This window comes from Berghia stephanieae, chromosome 5 (genome assembly GCF_034508935.2).
Source record: "Berghia stephanieae isolate SIO BIC M18660-M18661 chromosome 5, UCSD_Bste_1.3, whole genome shotgun sequence".
NCBI classification, from domain to species: domain Eukaryota; kingdom Metazoa; phylum Mollusca; class Gastropoda; order Nudibranchia; family Aeolidiidae; genus Berghia; species Berghia stephanieae.
In genome coordinates, this window is record NC_088364.1 from 9,377,532 (window position 1) to 9,397,709 (window position 20,178).

At 34.8% G+C, this 20,178-nt stretch overlaps 1 protein-coding gene across 2 annotated transcripts in view; it reads left to right on the plus strand.

Moving 5' to 3' along the window:
• The window catches only part of LOC144972348 (glutamate dehydrogenase, mitochondrial-like), a 20,610-nt gene extending 1,417 nt beyond the window's left edge, over positions 1-19,193 (plus strand). The window contains exons 1-10 of one of the 2 annotated variants that reach the window (XM_078913444.1): positions 2,187-2,321; positions 7,003-7,405; positions 10,527-10,727; positions 11,808-11,894; positions 12,520-12,608; positions 13,788-13,886; positions 14,778-14,915; positions 15,907-16,044; positions 17,599-17,679; positions 18,659-19,193. In XM_078913444.1, coding sequence (XP_078769570.1) covers positions 7,036-7,405; positions 10,527-10,727; positions 11,808-11,894; positions 12,520-12,608; positions 13,788-13,886; positions 14,778-14,915; positions 15,907-16,044; positions 17,599-17,679; positions 18,659-19,057 — 1,602 coding nt within the window. In that variant the 5' untranslated portion in view covers positions 2,187-2,321; positions 7,003-7,035 and the 3' untranslated portion in view covers positions 19,058-19,193. Of the gene's footprint in view, positions 1-2,186; positions 2,322-7,002; positions 7,406-10,526; positions 10,728-11,807; positions 11,895-12,519; positions 12,609-13,787; positions 13,887-14,777; positions 14,916-15,906; positions 16,045-17,598; positions 17,680-18,658 lie in introns of those variants that run through there. The other variant, XM_078913443.1, reaches the window with a different exon arrangement.
• The last annotated feature ends 985 nt before the right edge of the window (positions 19,194-20,178 follow it).

Genomic DNA, 20,178 nt, shown 5'->3' on the forward strand with positions numbered 1-20,178 from the left:
CCGCGAATAAGTTCCCCCCTTTTTTTTCTCTTCTTTTTTTCTTTTTTTAATCCAATCTTTACGTCAGCTGATCGATTCCAGGAATTTGCTGACGATTGGTGCTAATTATTGGTAACTAAATAGGATCAGCCTTTAGGTACAGCTCAGTACACGTTGGAATCAGCCAAGGCCTCCTATAGTGACACTATAGGCGGGCTTGAGTCAGCCCATGACGTCAAAACGATCATTGGAAGGTATTGATTTGAGCTTGATCGAAATAAACAGGTCTCGAGTCTGTGGTCTTTAAATTTGAACAAGTTGAAGGTCATTTTGATGTATACGTTTGCGTTTCTATAGCGTAATATCCACTAAAAGTGCTCAAAGCGCTTCACAAGAGGTCCAGAGCCGACATGAAAGACGAGACATGACGCATGTTAGCCCATAATTTTACCTTTTTTTTTTTCGAACATAGCCAACTGTTTTAACGGTCAGGTACTCATTTTACACCTGTGTACGGTGAGAAAATGTTAGTAAAGAGCCTTTCTTTTCGGAGCATAGAACGGGGCTCGAATCCTGGACCTTCCGATCCGAGGGCGAGTGACACATAGCACAAGACCGCATCAATACACGACCCGTTATTACTTTAAAATCACGGGTTAAAATATGAGATTCGTATGCTAAGAATTATTTACAATTTAAAGTTGGTACAAAGAACAAGAAGAAAAAAGGCAACAAAAACAAGTATATAACACAACAACAATATCAAAAACAAACATCAATGAAGCGTATACCGTTTAGATGCTATCTCAAGCAACACGTCAGATATTAGAATTCCCCCAAGTTATTGCTACGCTTACATACCAGGAAAATTACCAAACGCCTTTAAAAACAAACAAAAAATCCAATTAAATTTAACCAGGAAACATTTTCTTTATGATTACATAACAACAATGCTGTACTTTGATAAAATACATATTTAAAGTTTTGGCCAGAATACTCGTCCTTCAATTATCGATCGGTTAAAATAACCTATATTCTGTCAAAAACTCCTGGACTTCTGTGAAGTGCAAGGAAATCCCAGGTTTGAGAGTTTTTGACAAGGTGAGGGTCATATTAATCGATCAATATTTAAATGTGAAAAACGGCTTTTCTTGCCAAAATTTAAAATGACTTTTGTTTGTTTTGTTTTTGTTTGTTTTTTGTTTTGTTTTGTTTTGTTGTTTCTTTTTCTTTTTTTTTTTTTGGAGGTGGGGGGGGGGGGGGGTTGTTTGTTTAGTTTTGTTTTTTCCTTTCTTTTTTTTCTTTTTTTTTTTTTGTTATTGTTTTGTCTTGTTTGTTTGCTTTTTGTTTTTGTTCTATGTTTTGTTTGTGTGTTTTTTTTTCTTTTTTTTTTTTGTTTGTTTGTTTTGTTTTTTTTTTCAGAGTACGACAGAATAGGTTAAGATGACCCGTTACTAGTTAAAAAGAAATGTTATGAATTTTCGAAGGTTTAAGACTTTTTGACAGGTTTAGATATCTGGTCTTTCGATATTTTATGTAGTCATGTGTGGCTCGATTGGTCAGCGCTACGGTTTCTCGTCATGTCCCAAAAACCCAAGCAGTGGCAAGCGTGATCACTGACCGAATGGGTGACTGATTGTTGAAAAATCTGGTCCCCGATGTTGCATTCCCCGCTGAGACACTTAACACAAATTGCCTCAGTCGACTCAGGTGTGAATGAGTACGGTAGTGAAGGATATTGTAAGAGTGTCCGTACGAAAAAGGACGCCTAACAGGCGACTGGGACTTTATGAAATGGAAATGTGGTTCTATTTGACCTACTGGAGGAATAAATGAAACATTATATAGGGTTATGAGCATGGAAATACACTATATATATATATATATATATATATATATATATATATATATATATATATATATATATATATATATTTCATATATATTCATTCTTTAAGTAATAAGTTTTCTGTCATGGCACGATCGTATAATCAAAACAGTCTTGCTTGGATTTAATATCGCTTTTGATTAAATGTCTCCAACAAAGCGAGATCTATATTTTTTTTTTTGAAAAGCCATTGGATATTGAATGAAATCCATAAGAAGATACACACCTATTCGTGTTTTCCACGAGCACTAAGGCTTACTTGATCATTTCATCGAAATGTGTCAAAATGTTACTATTTTAAATATCACACTGTGTACATTTGTTAGTTGCTTCTTTGTTATGGTAGTGTATATAAAAGCTAAAATTTTGTAAATAATGTGATTGATTGATAATTTGACGTTATAGTATTTTAATGGTGTTGCTCAAATTACAATTGAAGAACATTAATTTGTCGGTAGGTACCCCTAAGTATGTAATGATTACTTTATGATTTTAGTAGCTTCAGTATATTGATACATATTAATTCGTTCAGTCATGGACCTCTGTTTTTATTACTATAGTTAGTTTTTTCAAGCACGCAGAAACTCAACACCACATTTTCAGCTTCAAGTATTTTTTAGTTATTTATTTTTGTATTAAACGCAAGTGCATGCATTACTACTACTACTACTACTACTACTCCAACTACTACTACTACTACTACTACTACTACTACTACTACTACTACTACTACTACTACTACTACTACTACTACTACTACTACTACTACTACTACTACTACTACTACTACTACTACTACTACTACTACTACTACTACTACTACTACTACTACTACTATTATTATTATTATTATTATTATTATTATTATTATTATTATTATTATTATTATCATTATTATTTATTATTATTATTATCATTACTACTACTACTTCTACTTCTACTTCTACCACTACTACTGCTACAAGACTACTACTACTACTACTACTACTACTACTACTACTACTACTACTACTACTACTACTACTACTACTACTACTACTACTACTACTACTACTACTACTACTACTACTACTACTACTACTACTATACTACTACTACTACTACTACTACTACTACTACTACTACTACTACTACTACTACTACTACTACTATATTTATGTACGACAATACTATACTACGACTACTATATATATACTATTACTATTCTACACTAACTACACAATACTAATACTACACTACTACTACTACTATACAACTACTACTACTACTACTACATACTACTACTACTACTACTACTACTACATACATACATACTACTACTACTACTATTACAACTACTTACTTCTACTACTACTACACTACTACTACTACTACTACTACTACTACTACTACTACTACTACTACTACTACTACTACTACTACTATTATATTATACTACTACTATATATATTATATTATATATATATATATCTATACTATACTACTACTACTTATACTATTATATTATTATTATTATTATTATTATTATTATTATTATTATTATATATATTTATTATTATTATTATATATTATTATTCATTATTATATTATTATACTATTATACTACTACTACTATACATTACTACTACTACTTACTACTATCTACTACTACACTACTACTCTACAATAACTACTACTACTACTACTACTACTACTACTACTACTACTATACTACACTACTAACTACTACTACTACTACTACTACTACTACTACTACTACTACTACTACTACTACTACTACTACTACACTACTACTACACTACTACTACTACTACTACTACACTACTACTACTACTACTACTACTACTACTACTACTACACTACTACTACTACACTACAACTACTACACTACTACTACTACTACTACTACTACTACTACTACTACTACTTCTACTACTAATACTACTACTACTACTACTACCACTACTACAACTATGCAATCTGATCTGGATGAATGCCTTACTATGCCATTATATATTATAAACGTGTGCTTGTTATGTAGTAAACAATAGTTACACTGTGTTAGACTATTTTGCTGGTACATTTCTGAGTCACCAAACCGTAGCAGCGTTACTAACATGCTCTCACAAAACACTTTTCCGAGTTTGACCAGAAAACCTTTATTTAAAATCAATGTTGATCGATTGTATTGATCTCAATCTGCAAAACAACCCCGAAGAAGCCTCAGGTTTAAAAGTGTTTGGCTGATAGTGGGTAATATAAATCAATCATAATTATTATTATCATTATTATTATTCTTATTATTATTATTATTTTTATTATTATTATTATTTATTATTATTATTATTATTTTATTATTATTATTATTATTATTATTATTATTATTATTTTATTATTTCTTTTTTCTTCTTCTTTATTATATTATATTATTATTATTATTATTATTATTATTATTATTATTATTATTATTATTATTATTATTATTATTATTATTATATCTCATCATCATCATCATATTATTATTATTATTATATTATTATTATTATTATTATTATTATTATTATTATTATTATTATTATATTATTATTATTATTACATTATATTATTATTATTATTATTATTATTATTATTATTATTATTATTATTATTATTATTATTATTATTATTATTATTATTATTAGTACTCAACAGCATTAATAACAATAATTTGTCAATACCATCAGATATTAAACTAAATTATGAGATATCACTGTCGAGCAATGCGCAAAGAGTCAATGACCTTAAAAGTGTTTCGTCATCAACGTCATATTCATACGAGTCTTTTTTTATTGTCAATACCACAGAGTTTAATCAAAACAAGATACCACACAAGACACAAAATATAATATCTTTATTAGTATTATGATTAGAAGACGATACTTGTGGTTGTCCTCGCTCAACGTCTAGTCGAAATAATCACAGGGCACTCGAGAGATCGTGTTTATATCTTCATCTTCAATTTTTCAATTATATATTATTTGTATCAGATGTACAGAACACTATCAGTGTGTAAATTAAACTTGAGTTTTTGAGCTTTTATCTAGAGCAATATCCACTTAATGTGCTCAAAGCGCTTTACAAGGGGTCCCTAACCAACAGCAACATTTAGCATGTAGAACGAGACATGACGCCTGTTAGGCAATATTACATTTTTTTTCCCCAACAGAGACAACGCTGTTAACGGCCAGGTACTTATTTTACACCTGAATACGATGAGAAAATGTGAGTAAAGAGTCTTTTCCAAGGACTCAACTATGCGCCGAACGAGGCTCGAACTCAGGACCTCCGATCATACCACTAGACCACATAGCCGCATATAGGGTAAAGTAAACAATCTTAATCCTTTATAGTATACGCTCCTTTTCTTATGCAGATACCATGGTAAACAACACGGTGTGACACTGACACATTACATTATAGAAATGACATTAATTATATCCAGCAAAGCGAGACAGTGCACCTAACCACGTTAGCCTGTCATAATTGAGACACCCGATATTGATATCATTTATCAACGCGCTGGATTCATTGACAGTGTCGAGAAATGACTTTAGAATTGACCCAAATCCACATCACGAAGTCCCAGGTTTGAGAGTGTTGTTTTTTCGGGGTTTTTTTTTTTTTGTTTTGTTTTTGTTTTTTGTTTTTTTTTTTTTTTTTTTTTTTTTTTTTTTTTTTTTTTTTTTGTTGTTTTTTTTTTTTTGCCAAGATGAGGGTAATTTAAATCGATCGATATTTGGACGAGAATTCTGGCCAAATTTATAAATTGTAGGCGTTTTTCCAGAGTACGGTAGTTAGCTGCTTAAACATAAATATAAAGAAAGATCCGTTTAATAGATGTTAAAACTTATCTTTATAAAGACTAGAGCATTTATATAGCGCAATATCCACTGAACGTGATCAAAGCGCTTTACAAGGGGTCCCTGCCTAGCCAACAGCAACACTTAACATGTAGGACGAGACATGATGCCTGTTAGGCGATATTACCATTATTGCGGACATAGACAACGCTCTTAACGGCCAGATATCCGTTTTGTATCTGAGTACGGTGAGAGAATGTGAGAAAAGAGCCTTTTCCAAGGACTCAACTATGCGCCGAGGGAGGCTCGAACCCAGGACCTTCCGATCCGAAAGCGAGTGTCATACCACAAGACCACATAACCGCACAACATAAAGTTTCCCTTATTCACTGATATTGAATATTCATATTACTATAAGGATATGTTAATTTATTCAGGGCAAGCCAGGTGTTTTCGCCATGCTCAGTTAGTTTTATAATGCTTCATCTATACGCCAAGCAGGCCTTGTGGAAGCAAATTTCCATTTCATACAGTAAAAAGAAATTTGTTTGGTGCCCTTTTTGCACTGACGCTCTAACAATGTTCGTCATCATTGATATCTAAGTCGAACGAGAAAATGTATGCGATGTGGTGGATTTAGTCAAGCGCACAGCGGGTCACAAGCTCGCTCGCCGACGACACAATAGGTAGCAGTATAAAATAATATTAGAACAGTACAATAAATGCATTCCTTGTAAACTAAACGACTCATTCATGGAAGTAAATATGCTAGACAAAAGTAAATATTAAGTTGATTTTCCCCTACCCCCCCCCCCCCTCTCTCTCTCTCTCTCTCTCTCTCTCTCTCTCTCTCTCTCTCTCTCTCTCTCTCTCTCTCTCTCTCTATCTCGAGACTATACTGCCGGACTTTGGAAAAACCCATATTTAAAAATTTGGCCAGAAAACTCGTCCTTCGAATATCGATCGATTTAAATGACCCTCATCTTGGCAAAAACTCTCAAATCTGGGACTTCGGGGTAATTACCGGTAATCAGAAGGTCTGATGTTCGATCCCCTGTCGAGGTCGACTGATTTTTTGGGATTGTATTTTACTTGTATTTTTATTTCTTGCTTTGTCTGGCACCTTTCACACACGACATTTGTTCATATCTTTGTCTCACATTTCTTTCAACGCTTGAAAACGGATGTAAAATTTCATCAAGCTCTCAGGTGTTCACATGCGATCGTTTAGTTTATTTATTTATCTATTTAATTTGCATATTATACTAATCACCCCTATTGTCATTTTGATTTCAGTCAGGCTAAATCGCTGTAGCCCACCTAGGAATAATGCTGCGGCTAGTTTCTCAACGGGGGTCTGTAGTAGTACCCCAAACAGCCAAAACCTTGAGTGCAGTTCGTCCATACAGCACAGAAAATGAAGCCCATAAGCACGAAGAGCCGAGTTTCTTTGAACAAGTGGAATTATTTTTTGACAAATCAGCCGACCACCTCAAAGAACACTTAGCAAATAAGGTGAGAGGGAAGAACTTATCGGCCCAAGAACGGGAAAAAAGAGTGGATGGAATTCTAAACATCATCAAACCGTGCAACAACGTCATGGCTGTCAATTTCCCCATCAGAAGAGATGACGGGAAATACGAGATGATAGAGGCATACAGAGCACAGCACAGTCAACACAAAATTCCTTGTAAAGGAGGTGAGATTTTGTTCTTGTATTCTGTTTTGATTTGTTGTTGCTTTTAAAGTTTTTTTTTGTTGTTTTTTTTTTTAATTGTGTGTGTGTGTGGGTGGAAGGGGGGGGGGGGGGTTCAGTGTGATTTTAGTTTTTCTTTCCGGGGGGTGGGGGGTGGGGGGGGGGGGTTGAGGGGTGGGGTTGTTTTTGTTGCTTTTTTTTTTTTTTCTTTTTTAGTGACATTGCCTTATGGTATGTGTGCTAATATTATGTAAATATAGAGTGATTTCTTTAGATTCTCCGTCTCCGTTCAATACATTAAAGCTTCCAATTCCCATTGTTATTCATTGACACTATACAATATAAACTATAACAATTTGGGAGTTATCAGTCTTGTCCCATTCACTCCTAACGCAGACTGACTTTAAAATGTAGGTGTCGCTTTTGACTTTAGAGCACAGTAAAATAAAAGAGGCCTTGAATCATAGAATTAAACGAATATATAAAAGACTTTGAAACAATGGCCTCTTATCAGAAATTGTGGTTTAGTTATCTTTAATTACTTTTTATTTATTTTTTTATTTTGTTCTTTTTTTTTGTTTGTTTTTTGGCCGCTTTCGAGATATGCTGACTCAAGTACTCCATATTAAAACTAACATGTTTTTTAAAAATTCAACTTTAAGATCTTTGTTTTTTCCACACCATTTATTTTTCTTCTCTAAGACACAAAATATAACTTCAAGGAAGACGAGAAAGGAGAAGGGGGGGGGTGTAGAAAGATGCCCCACTACAATGTATTTAAAAGGTTTATCGCGATAACCAGCTTAATGTTGTTTAGAAGAAAAGAAAAACAAAACAAACAAAAACCACCCCCCCCCCCCCCCCCAGAAATTAGGATTGCTGACCATGAATATTCATTGCAGTTACTCAAACACACACACACACACAAACACACACACATACACACACATACACACACACATTCACCTTCATTCACATACATACACACATACACATACACCCACAAACACTATCTCTCTCACACATACACGCGGTCGCCCGCACGCTCAACACACAATACCAGACATGCCTAATATTACGAAAAATTCGAAGAAAAACAAAATTTCGGCTCCCATTTCAGAACTTCGTGAGCATCTCTAAGTCCGTAAAAGTTATTGAAAATGCCAGACTACATCATATTAAAGATTTTGATGTGTTATTTAATCCTTGTGGGGGGGGATTGTTGATTTTCAAAGCTAACTAAAGCAACTACAGTATTTATCTGAGAAAACACACGAATGTTTAAATTTTCAAGGAGGCCGGTCTGCAATTCATATGCACACCCAAATCGGAATCTGTAAATGTAGCTTGTTTGTCCAATTCTTTAATGACCTTCAAAATAGGTTCGTTTTCATAATATAACGTCAACATTTCAATTTTGGCCAAACTAAAAGGCCTAATTTGAAAAGCCTTCCGTTTTCGATGTCATCTGAGTTCGCAGCTTCAGCTGTTCCTATTATTATTATTATTATTATTATTATTATTATTATTATTATTATTATTATTATTATTATTATTATTATTATTATTATTATTATTATTATTATTATTATTATTATTATTATTATTATTATTATTATTATATTATCATTATCATCATCATTATCATCATCATTATCATCATCATCATCATCATCATCATTATATCATCATCATCATCATCATCATCATCATCATCATCAGCCTTCTCCCCAAAAGTTAAGGACCAAGGGAACTTACTCTGATTATGTCAACAAATTAGTTTCCCTGACGACTCAGTTCATCGTCTGCTACTCGATCTTCTGATTACTGGTCAATAACACAGTACCTTTTTACTTACGATTTACATTACAATTCACCCAAAGCAAGATGCCGAGGCAACTTTACAACAAAGTAAGTAATGAAGACAAACGAGGTCTGTATAGCTGTTTTGACAGGGGTGAGGATTACATTCTAAATGGAAATACATTGGTCAGCTTCTTACACCACACCATAGTGAGAGTGAGAAGAGGATTGGGTACTACCGCAAACTCGGGGACCCAAATAATTTTGGGGTTTTGGGAGGGGGGAAACTTTTTTTAAAAATCTAGTAGGGGGTTTGGGAGGGGAGAGACTTTAAAGAAAAAAAAGTTTCCCCCCTCCCAAACCCCCAAAATTATTTGGGTCCCCGAGTTTGCGGTAGTACCGAGGATTGAATTGAATGGCCTGATCACAACATAACTTGCGCAAAGAAAAACTTTGAAATTCATTCCTGTTGAAATCGAACCCGGCACCTTCGATCTGGAATACAACGCTCTAAGCGGAACTTTTATTGTTAGGACTAATTCTACGATAAGACAAGGCAAGGGAAATTATCGTAATTTCCTTGACAACCCAACTGTTTATATGCTTGGCTGCAGAACATCGAATGAAAATTTGAAATTGACGAATGACTGACGTTAAGCCCCATTTTATGAAAGAGGAAACAATAAACGATTGAAAACCACAAAGTCCCGTGCAACTCCGACACGCACGTATGTTACAAACAATAACTCACTGAGAAAACTTTTCTTATGTACTTTTTAAAAAACAAGTTTGGCAGAGTTCCTACACGCTAGATAATTTTTATTTTAAAAATAGGTTGAAATGGAATTGGAAAGTGCCGAATTTTATTTTGAATGTTGAATTTGAAATTGCCAACGTGTGAATTTGACTGGAAAATTTTGAATTTGGTCTGAAAGTGCTGAATTCTATTTGGACAATGTATGAAATTGATCTGGAATGCTGAATTTGAACTTGCCAAATGTTATATTTGATCGGGAAAACGTGTATAATAATAATGATAATAATAATAATATAATAAAATAATGATAATAATAATAACAATAATAATAATAATAATTATTATTATTATTATTATTATTATTATTATTATTATTATTATTATTATTATTATTATTATTATTATTATATCATTCATCATCCATCATCATCATCATCCTCATCATCATCATCCTCATCATCACCATCGTCATCATCATCATCATCATTATCATCATTATCATTTATTTATTTATTTTTGGACTTGATCACAATTGCTTTTCATTTTCTAATTGCACATAACCAGGTATACGTTACAGTGAAGACGTCAATCTTGATGAGGTGAAGGCTCTTGCTGCTCTAATGACCTACAAGTGTGCTGTGGTGGGCGTCCCTTTCGGTGGTGCTAAAGCAGGCGTCAAGATCAACCCCTCTCAATATTCAGAGAATGAGTTGGAAAAGATAACCCGCCGTTTCACTGTTGAGCTCGCAAAGAAGGGATTTATAGGTATGTAAACGATCTGTAATTTTTTCTTTGTTTTATAATATAATAGAGAATTATAGTTGTATAGATAGTTCGAAGATGACGTCACTCAGGTCTTTGTTATTGTTTTTTTGCCATCCGCGTTTATGAGTAATGCTCACTGAACTGTATTAACCCGACTATAAACGTTCATGGATACACACAGTTTTGTGTGTTGGTCCGTTATACTTCCGGATGGCAATGTTAAGAGCTTCTTAGCCAAGCGCATACTATCTATACCCCGCACTGCGGTACATAATCTAACAGACACAGATAGCTACCTGCTCTGTGAATCCGCCCTCCCCCCAACAAAGATTCAAGGTTTCCATTCCACTTAACCAGAGGCTTCGTACAAGAGGACTAGTGTTAGGATGATAATAAATTTACCAGAGGAACACCCTGTTATACTTCTTTATCGATCGCCATTAATCTGGGCGAGCACATTACATTGTACGGCTATGTGTATGGTCTTGTGGTATGACACTCGCTTTCGGATCGGAAGGCTCTGGGTTCGAGCCTAGCAGGCGTCATGTCTCGTCCTAAATCCTAAGTGTTGTTGTTGGTCAGGGACCCCCTGTAAAGAGCTTTGAGCACGTTTAGCACGTTTAGTGGATGTTGCGCTATATAAAAGCTCATCTTTTTATCTTTTTTTTTTTTACATTACAAGAGGCAATTAGAAACAAATTGAAATTGTGATAATATTATCAGAGAGTTCTACATGCAATACCGTGGAGATACAAAGTCCCAACAAACCAAGTTAAAAAGATTTTGGTGAACAGTTCTGGTCTTCTCCATGTTGATATTGGCACTGGGAGGGCCTTCTTTGAACTACCATTAATATCATATCGAAGATGTAAGCCCATAAGCTAGAGGTGACTAAATGAGCCAGTAAGATAGAAAGAATGATGAATGAGCGAATGTCACTCATTTAAGAGGACAATACAAAACAAATGATGTTTCGACCTTTACCATTCTTCGGGCTACACACAAAACACGCAGATAATAACGAAAAAAAAATTTACATTTATTGTAATACTCTTGTGTCATTGTACTATTTTATCCCAGGCCCAGGTATTGATGTCCCTGCACCTGACATGGGAACTGGAGAGAAGGAGATGAGCTGGATTGCCGACACCTTTGCGCAGTCCTTAGGTATGTTAGTCTGATTTATCTAGAACGTTTATATATATATATATATATATATATATATATATATATATATATATATATATATATATATATATAAATCCACTCACGCGTATTTTTTAAGCCAAAACGAACGTTTCCATGTCCTTCATTTCAAAGAGAGAGAGAGAGAGAGAGAGAGAGAGAGAGAGAGAGAGAGAGAGAGAGAGAAGAAGAGAGAGAGAGAGAGAGAGAGAGAGAGAGAGAGAGAGAGAGAGAGAGAGAGAGAGGCTAGTTACACAAATAGTTGACATTTTCAATTCAATTCAATTGCATTGGCTTCATTTTTCTTAATCTTGACCAATTCCTTGTTATACAAATTGTTTTGGACGAGATGGGGTGTAGTAATAAGATTAAATCATGTATTCCAGATTATAAAGACTCGTACTGATTTAAGATTTTCACTTGACAAGCTTATGAAAATCTTAAAACAAACTAGTTTAACTATGTTTATAAACAGCTAATCGTGCTTTAATTATGTATTTAAAAATTGGTTGCAACTAATTTGAGAGTCGGAATAGTAGGCCATTAACGAATCTTTTGTGATATATACCAACTTAAATACATACATATATTACAATTTACCCCTTAGGTTATGGTGACATAAACGCCAAAGCATGTACCACAGGCAAACCTATTTCTCAGGGAGGAATTCACGGACGTATCTCAGCTACAGGAAGGGTAATTTTATCAACAACCATAACAGCAATAACAAAAGCAGCAATAATAACAACAATGATATCAACAACAATATAAATGACAATACACAAAAAAAAAACTAATGACAAGAACAATACCAACAACGATAATAACATCATTAACATCAATAACAATAACGACCCCAATAACCAAAGATATACAACAATAATTGCATCATCAACAACAACAACAGAATGCAATAATAAAAATAATAATAATAATAATAAAAATAATAATAATAATAATAATAATAATAATAATAATAATAATAATATATAATAATAATAGCAAGATCACTAACGAAAACACCGTTTTAATGTTACCTTACAATTGAACAAATTCTCACATTTATAATAACTAGCAAACCTAAAAGTTTTAATCATAATCAGTGTTTCATTGATGTATCTCACGGCTGTCCACATGAAACCAAAATTCCCAATTATACAGTGTAATATGAATTCTTATTCTATTGGCAGCACAAACATTCTGAGTTTTTACAATAATCAAATAGTTTTATGGCCCAGTTGTGACCAAATTCATATTATAATCATCAGTCACTCATTCAATCTATCCGGGCCTGCAGTCTGCAGGCACCTGAGGGGATGCAAAAGATCTCCGCCTGGTCTTGTCAGCTAAACTTCTTGGGGCCACCTCGATAAACAGACCTCTCTGCTCTAGGTCCCGCTCCACGGTGCATCTCCAGGTCTTCAAGTCTTTAGGCGGCCTCGCTCCCCCTTTCTTTGGGATATCCATCCCATAGCCTCCCTTGTTATTGTTTCGGCAGGTTTATGACAGGTGTGTTCCAACCATTATCATATTCTCCTTTTAACGAGACTCTCCAGACTCCACCTCCGCTCTAGCTCTCATGTCCTCATTTGAAATTGTATTCAACCAGGAGATCTTGAACATTCGTCATAAACATTACTTTTGGAATACCTCAAGCTTCTGGATGATACTTTCTGTGGTCTTCAAAAAACAAACAAACAAAAAACAAAACAAAACAAAAACAAAAACACACCAAAAAAAACAAAACGCCCAAGACATTACTCTTTAAAATCTCCCAATTCTTGCCCTGCGAAAACTTTTGGTCAATACCGTAACAAATGTAATAAATATTGTGTTGGATTTTGAAGCTGTTGACATTCTACCTTCCCATTTCAGGGTCTTTACCACGGCATCCAGAACTTTATCAATGAAGCAAGTTACATGAGTATGGTAGGACTCACCCCGGGTTTCTATGACAAAACCTTCATTGTACAGGTGAAGTCATCTTTTTTTTTTTCTTTTTTTTTTTTTTTTTCATACTTTTGTTGGGATTTTCCTAGGGGAAGAGGGGGGGGGGGTGTTCATTTTGTTTTTGTTTTTTTTTGTTGGTTTTTTGCGCACGTATGGTGTGGGTGGGATGTGGAAGGGGGGGGGATATTGTTTATTGTTGTTAGCTGTTGTTTTTTTTTTTGTTTTTTTTTTTTTTTTGTTTTTTTGTTTTGTTTTTTTGTTGTTGTTTTTTTGTTTTGTTTGTTTTAGTTTTGATTTAGTTTTCGTTTTTGTTTTTTTCTTTGTTTTTGTTGTTGTTTTAAAAAAAATATTAATAGGAATTGCTTCGAAATGATGATATTATAATATTGTGATTATCCAGTCACGCGTAAAAATACTCGTGCTAGAACGTTCCTGTTCAGCAAACTCATCCTAATTAAACAGCGCCTCAGACAAATATCAAGGATAATGAAGATTTACTACGATTTTTTGTTTTATCTACATTTTCTCTCTTTCCCCTTATGGCTTGTCAAGTTGCCTTTAGATACATGTACTCAAAGTCTCTAACATTTTCTGAGCGGCTATGCGGTCTAGTGGTACGATTTTCGCTCCGGTCAGGAAGTCCAGGGTTCGAGTCCCGCTCTGAGCGGCGCAAAGTTAAGTAATTGGAGAAGGCTCTTTACTTACATTCTTTCACCGTACTCCAGTGTAAAATGAGGACTTGGCTGTTAACAGCGTTTTCTCTGCCAGGAAAAAAAAATCATCTAACTGGCGTCATGTCATATCTCGTCCCACCTGTTAAGTGTTGCTGTTGGCTATGGGCCCTTGTAAAGCGCTTTGAGCACATTTAGTGAATATTCCGTTATAAAACGCTCAACTTCCAACTTTTTGTTTCAGGGTTTCGGTAATGTGGGTCTCCACAGCATGCGTTATTTGGACCGTGCTGGTGCCAAATGTATTGGAGTGATGGAGTATGACGGAAGTATCTACAACAAGGATGGTATCAGTCCCAGGGATTTGGAAGACTACAAGATTGTAAGGGAGATAGTGGTAGTGGTAGTAGTAGTAGTAGTAGTAGTAGTAGTAGTAGTAGTAGTAGTAGTAGTAGTAGTAGTAGGAGTAGTGTAGTGTAGTAGTAGTAGTAGTAGTAGTAGTGAGTAGTAGTATGTAGAGTAGTAGTAGTAGTAGAAGTAGTAGTAGAGTAGGTAGTAGAGTAGTAGTAGTAGTAGTAGTAGTAGTAGGAGTAGTAGAGTAGTAGTAGTAGTTAGTAGTAGTAGAGGAGGAGGGGAGGTAGTAGTGTAGTAGTAGTAGTAGTATAGTAGTAGTAGTAGTAGTAGTAGTAGTGTAGTAGTAGTAGTAGTAGTAGTATGTAGTAGAGAGAGAGGGGTAGTAGTAGTAGTAGTGTAGAAGTAGTAGTAGTAGTAGTATGTAGTAGTAGTAGTAGTAGTAGTAGTAGTAGTAGTAGTAGTAGTAGTGTAGTAGTAGTAGGTAGTAAGTAGTAGTAGTAGTAGTAGTAGTAGTAGTAGTAGTAGTGTAGTAGTAGTAGTAGTAGTAGTAGTAGTAGTAGTAGTAGAAGTAGAAGTAGAAGTAGTAGTAGGAGGAGGAGGAGATGGTGGAGGAGGAGGAGGCGGAGTGTCAACATCACTGTGTTATTTCAGTTAAAGCACAAGACTTTCTTTCACCGTGTCTTAAATTATCACAACTCGATACAATGAACAGATACAATAAAACATTGACAATGCAATGATAACTTCAGCTCCAAGCAGAAACAGTTGGTTTGTAGAATAACGAATTTGCCACATATATCTAGAAAAGTCACTTACTATAGTTTTCGATACATTTTACCCTAAATATGCACATATTTTCAGGTCTGATAACCGAACGCAATTATGGGCTTGTTTTAATATTGCTGTAATAGAGAATATTTTACGTTGGTTCGAGATTATTTCCATTACAACAATGAGGCCATAACAATTTGGGTTATCAGACCTGCAAATAAGAAAACATCAATTTTGCCCATCTCCAGGAAAATGGCACCATTGTAGGATTCCCAGGAGCAGAGCCATACCACGACAACTTGCTGTACGAGAAGTGTGACATTCTGGTTCCAGCTGCCAGTGAAAAGCAAATTACACAGGACAACGCCCACTTAGTCCAAGCCAAGGTCAGGGATTGTTTCGTCAACTCAATAGACAATAATAAATCCACTTAAAATGTGTGAACCTCTTACCCTCTTAAATTCCTCAGCACCAGGAGTGACGCATAAGGCCTGGACATGTTCCTTCCATTCCATCCGGTTCTTGGCTACAGTCCTGGCCATCTACCAGGAGTATCACCCAATTCCATTCATCTCCTTCTCCATTTTCCTTCCATTTCAATCGGTTCTTGGCTACCGTCCTGAGTCCTGCCTGCCCCTCTGCCACGAGTGTCATCCAATTTAATTCCTCTCCTTTTCCATCATCCTGCTTCGCGCCCTTATGTTTTGGGCCTTTCTTTACCTCTCTTCCTCTATAGTCTATCCCAGTGCCACTGCAGAATCGTTCTCTCCCCCCCCCCCCCCCCCCCCCCCCCCTCTATCTAGAAGACATGTCCAATCCAGTTCCTTCTTTTCCTACTCACCTTCTCACCCTAACTCTCCAAACTAAATTTGTGAACTATCGCCTCAAAACGCCTTTTTATCGGGTTGATTTATACACTATAAACTTAATTCATAGTTTTCAAGAAAATAATATACTTGGATTAAGTTTAATTGTTTTATTGGGGGAAATATATGTGCACATATTTTCAGGTCTGATCACCGAATGCAATTATGGGCTTGATTCAACATGGTTATAATGGACAATATTTTGTATTAGTTTGAGAGTATATTTCCATTACAACAATAAGCCCATAACGATTTTGGTTATCAGACCTGTGAATAAGGACACGTCGAGGGACAACAGATATAGTTTCTTAACATAACAAAACAAGAAATCTAACATTTCTTATTATTTTATCATTCATAACACATTTTACATCTAGTTTACCACGACATAAAATACCATTTTAATACGATAGGTCGGTGTTTGAGTGGAGTGAAAAAAAATTATGGACGCCAACTGTCAGATTTTATCAATATTAATTCATAAACTATTTGCAGATTGCTATTTCCCTGTGAAAAGTTTTCCCAGTTATGAACTCAATTATAATTTTACTACTAATCTGTGAACTATTCCTTGCATGTTAGATGTAAAGTTTTGTTATAACTAAATTGGATTTGTCCTCAATCACGGGAGGTTTTATAATCCATAGTAAAAGAAAAAGACACAACAAAAAGCAGAACAAAAAAAGAAAACAAGCAAAAAAAAAAACAAACAAACAAAAAAGCAAAACGAAAACAAAACTTTCATACACACTTGTTCAGCTCTTTATCATGAAAATTATCTGGCTTCAAAATTTGTAAAATTTTGGTTTTACGTTATTGATAATGCGTTTAGGTGGTTGATTCGTTTGAATGAGGTATTGCAATGGAATCTAAAGTAAAAGCAAAAGGAATATTGTTGTGTCCCCGCTGTTGAACACGGAGTAAGAAAATGAAGAAATCAACGATCATAGAGTATAAACTTTTATTACGTAACTTTAGACAGAGAAGTTAAGTAGTTCGGGCTTTTCAGCATCATGAAGATGTGACCGACACTCTAACACAAAAATTAATTGTTACATTCTTTATATTCAACAGATCATTGCCGAGGGTGCCAATGGTCCAACAACAATGGCTGCAGATGAGATTCTCTTGAAGAAAAATATCCTCATCATTCCTGTAAGTTGACTTCTTCAGTAAATCAGATCAAAATGGGATTAGTACGGTTCGGATTCTTCTTCTTCTAGGTTCCATGCCTGGTCCAGGCTTCGGATACTGCATGAATTATCTCTCTCCATTCCTCCCTGTCTCTTGCTTTTTCAAACAGCTCTTGGATTGTTAGGTTGGTGAAGCCCTTCAGTTGGTCTATGAGTGTTTTTTCTTTGTCTCCCCGGGCGCGTTTACCAGGTATTTTTCCACAACTTGCCAGGTATTCATTCTTATCTTTCCTTACTATGTGTCCGAAAAAGGATAGTTGTCGATCCACTATTAAGGGCATTAGTTTCCTTTGTTGGTATTTTGTTTTAGCACTTCTTCGTTCGTTTTGTGTGCGGTATACGATATTCTCTGCATCCTTCTCAAGCACCACATTTCAAAAGCTTCAATGTTCTTTTGTGTTTCTGCATTTGTAGTCCAGATTTCGCATCCGTATAACAAGATTGGCCACACGTAGCACTTCAAGACTCGGAATCTAATCCCGAACGACATCTGTTTGTTTTTCAAAATGTTTCCCAGGTCCATGAAGGCCTGTTTGGCGGTTTGGATAATCGTATATAAAACCAATGTTTAAGCTCTGAAAAAAAAAAAGAATTTAAAAAAATTATATATATAATATATAATAAAATTCCCTTTATTTGTCTCATAAGGGAAATTTGTCTATTCTAGTGACCGCCAAACGCCATGTGAAAATCATCCCTGAATTATTTGAGTGTATAGAAATAAAGCACCGTTGAACCCATAACATTTGAGTTATATAAAAATGTTTTATTGATAATAGAGTGAGGGTGAATTTTAACATGGAAAAAGATTGTAATTTCGGTTATTTTTACTTTAAAATATATATAGTATGACATCCCATTTCATCCCGACATTTCATGATACTTGACTGATCACGGGAAGACAAAAAAAAGTAATGTTCTGTATTTTTGTTGCTTTCCAGGATCTGTACATCAACGCCGGTGGTGTGACCGTGTCTTATTTTGAATGGTTGAAGAACTTGAATCACGTCAGCTATGGCAGACTCACCTTCAAGTACGAGAGAGACTCAAACTTTCACCTCTTGGAAAGTGTGCAGAAATCGTTGGAACGCAAGTTTGGCGAAAAGGATGGCTCCATCCCAATCGTCCCAAGCCAAGAGTTTGACAGCAGGATAGCTGGAGCATCCGAGAAGGACATCGTCCATTCGGGACTAGAACAGAGCATGGAAAAATCTGCCAGGAATATCATGAGAACTGGGATGAAGTACAACCTGGGACTCGATCTGAGAACGGCAGCCTATATGTCGGCCATTGAGAAAATATTCGACATCTATCAAGAGGCTGGTCTTACATTTGTCTAGTTGGGTTGTCTTTTTAGTTTGTTTGGGGTTTTTTTGTTGGTTTTTTTTTTTTTGTTTCGTTGGTTTTTTTTGTTGTTTGTTTGTTTGTTTGTTTTTTTGGTTTGTTTTGTGTGTGTGTTTTTTTTTTTTTGAGGGGGGGGGGGGTTTAGCAACTTGAATTGAATTCTAGTGACTTAAATATTTAATATGACTCAGCATTCGTGCGGCTATGGGGTCTTGTGGTATGACACTCGCTTTCGGATCTGAAAGTCTCGGGTTCGAGCCCGCTTGGAGCATAGTTGATTCCTCTTTACTCACATTCTCTCACCGTACTCAGGTGTAAAATGAGTATCTGACAGTTAACCGCGTTGTCTCTGTCGGAAAAAAAATTGTAATATCATGTCAGGCGTCATGTCTTGTTCTACATGTTATGTGTTGCTGTTGGTCAGGGACCCCTTGTAAAGCGCGTTGAGCACGTTTTAGTGGATATTGAGCTGTATAGAAAAGCTCAAGTAAACACCTAATCATCAGCGGTAGACTGACCTGGTTACACCAATAATTTTGGCAATATCTTTTTAGGTACCTATTTTTTTCTTCTATGATTGACATTGTGTTTGGCGCAATTTTATTATAATATGATACAAGGGCACAGTGTTGAAATATACGAAAAGAAAGAGTATATTGATTGTGACAACCATGATACACAGTCCTTTGTAACCTTGAAAAGCGATTCTTATTTATCCACTGGTTTATGCAGAAGGTAGTTCATTTGTCATCTCATTTTATTATTAATATTAATTTTTATTATTTTATTTTATTTTATATATTATTATTATTATTATTATTATTTATTATTATTATTATTATATTATTATTATTATTATTATTATTATTATTATTATTATTATTTATATTATTATTATATTAGTAGTATGTATGTTATAGTATTATGTAGTATAGTAGTATTAGTAGTAGTAGTAGTTATAGTAGTAGTAGTATTAGTTAGTATGTTTATAGTTAGTAGTAGTAGTAGTAGTAGTAGTAGTAGTAGTAGTATTTGTAGTAGTGTAGTAGTAGTAGTAGTAGTAGTAGTAGTAGTAGTAGTAGTTAGTAGTAGTAGTAGTAGTAGTAGTAGTAGTAGT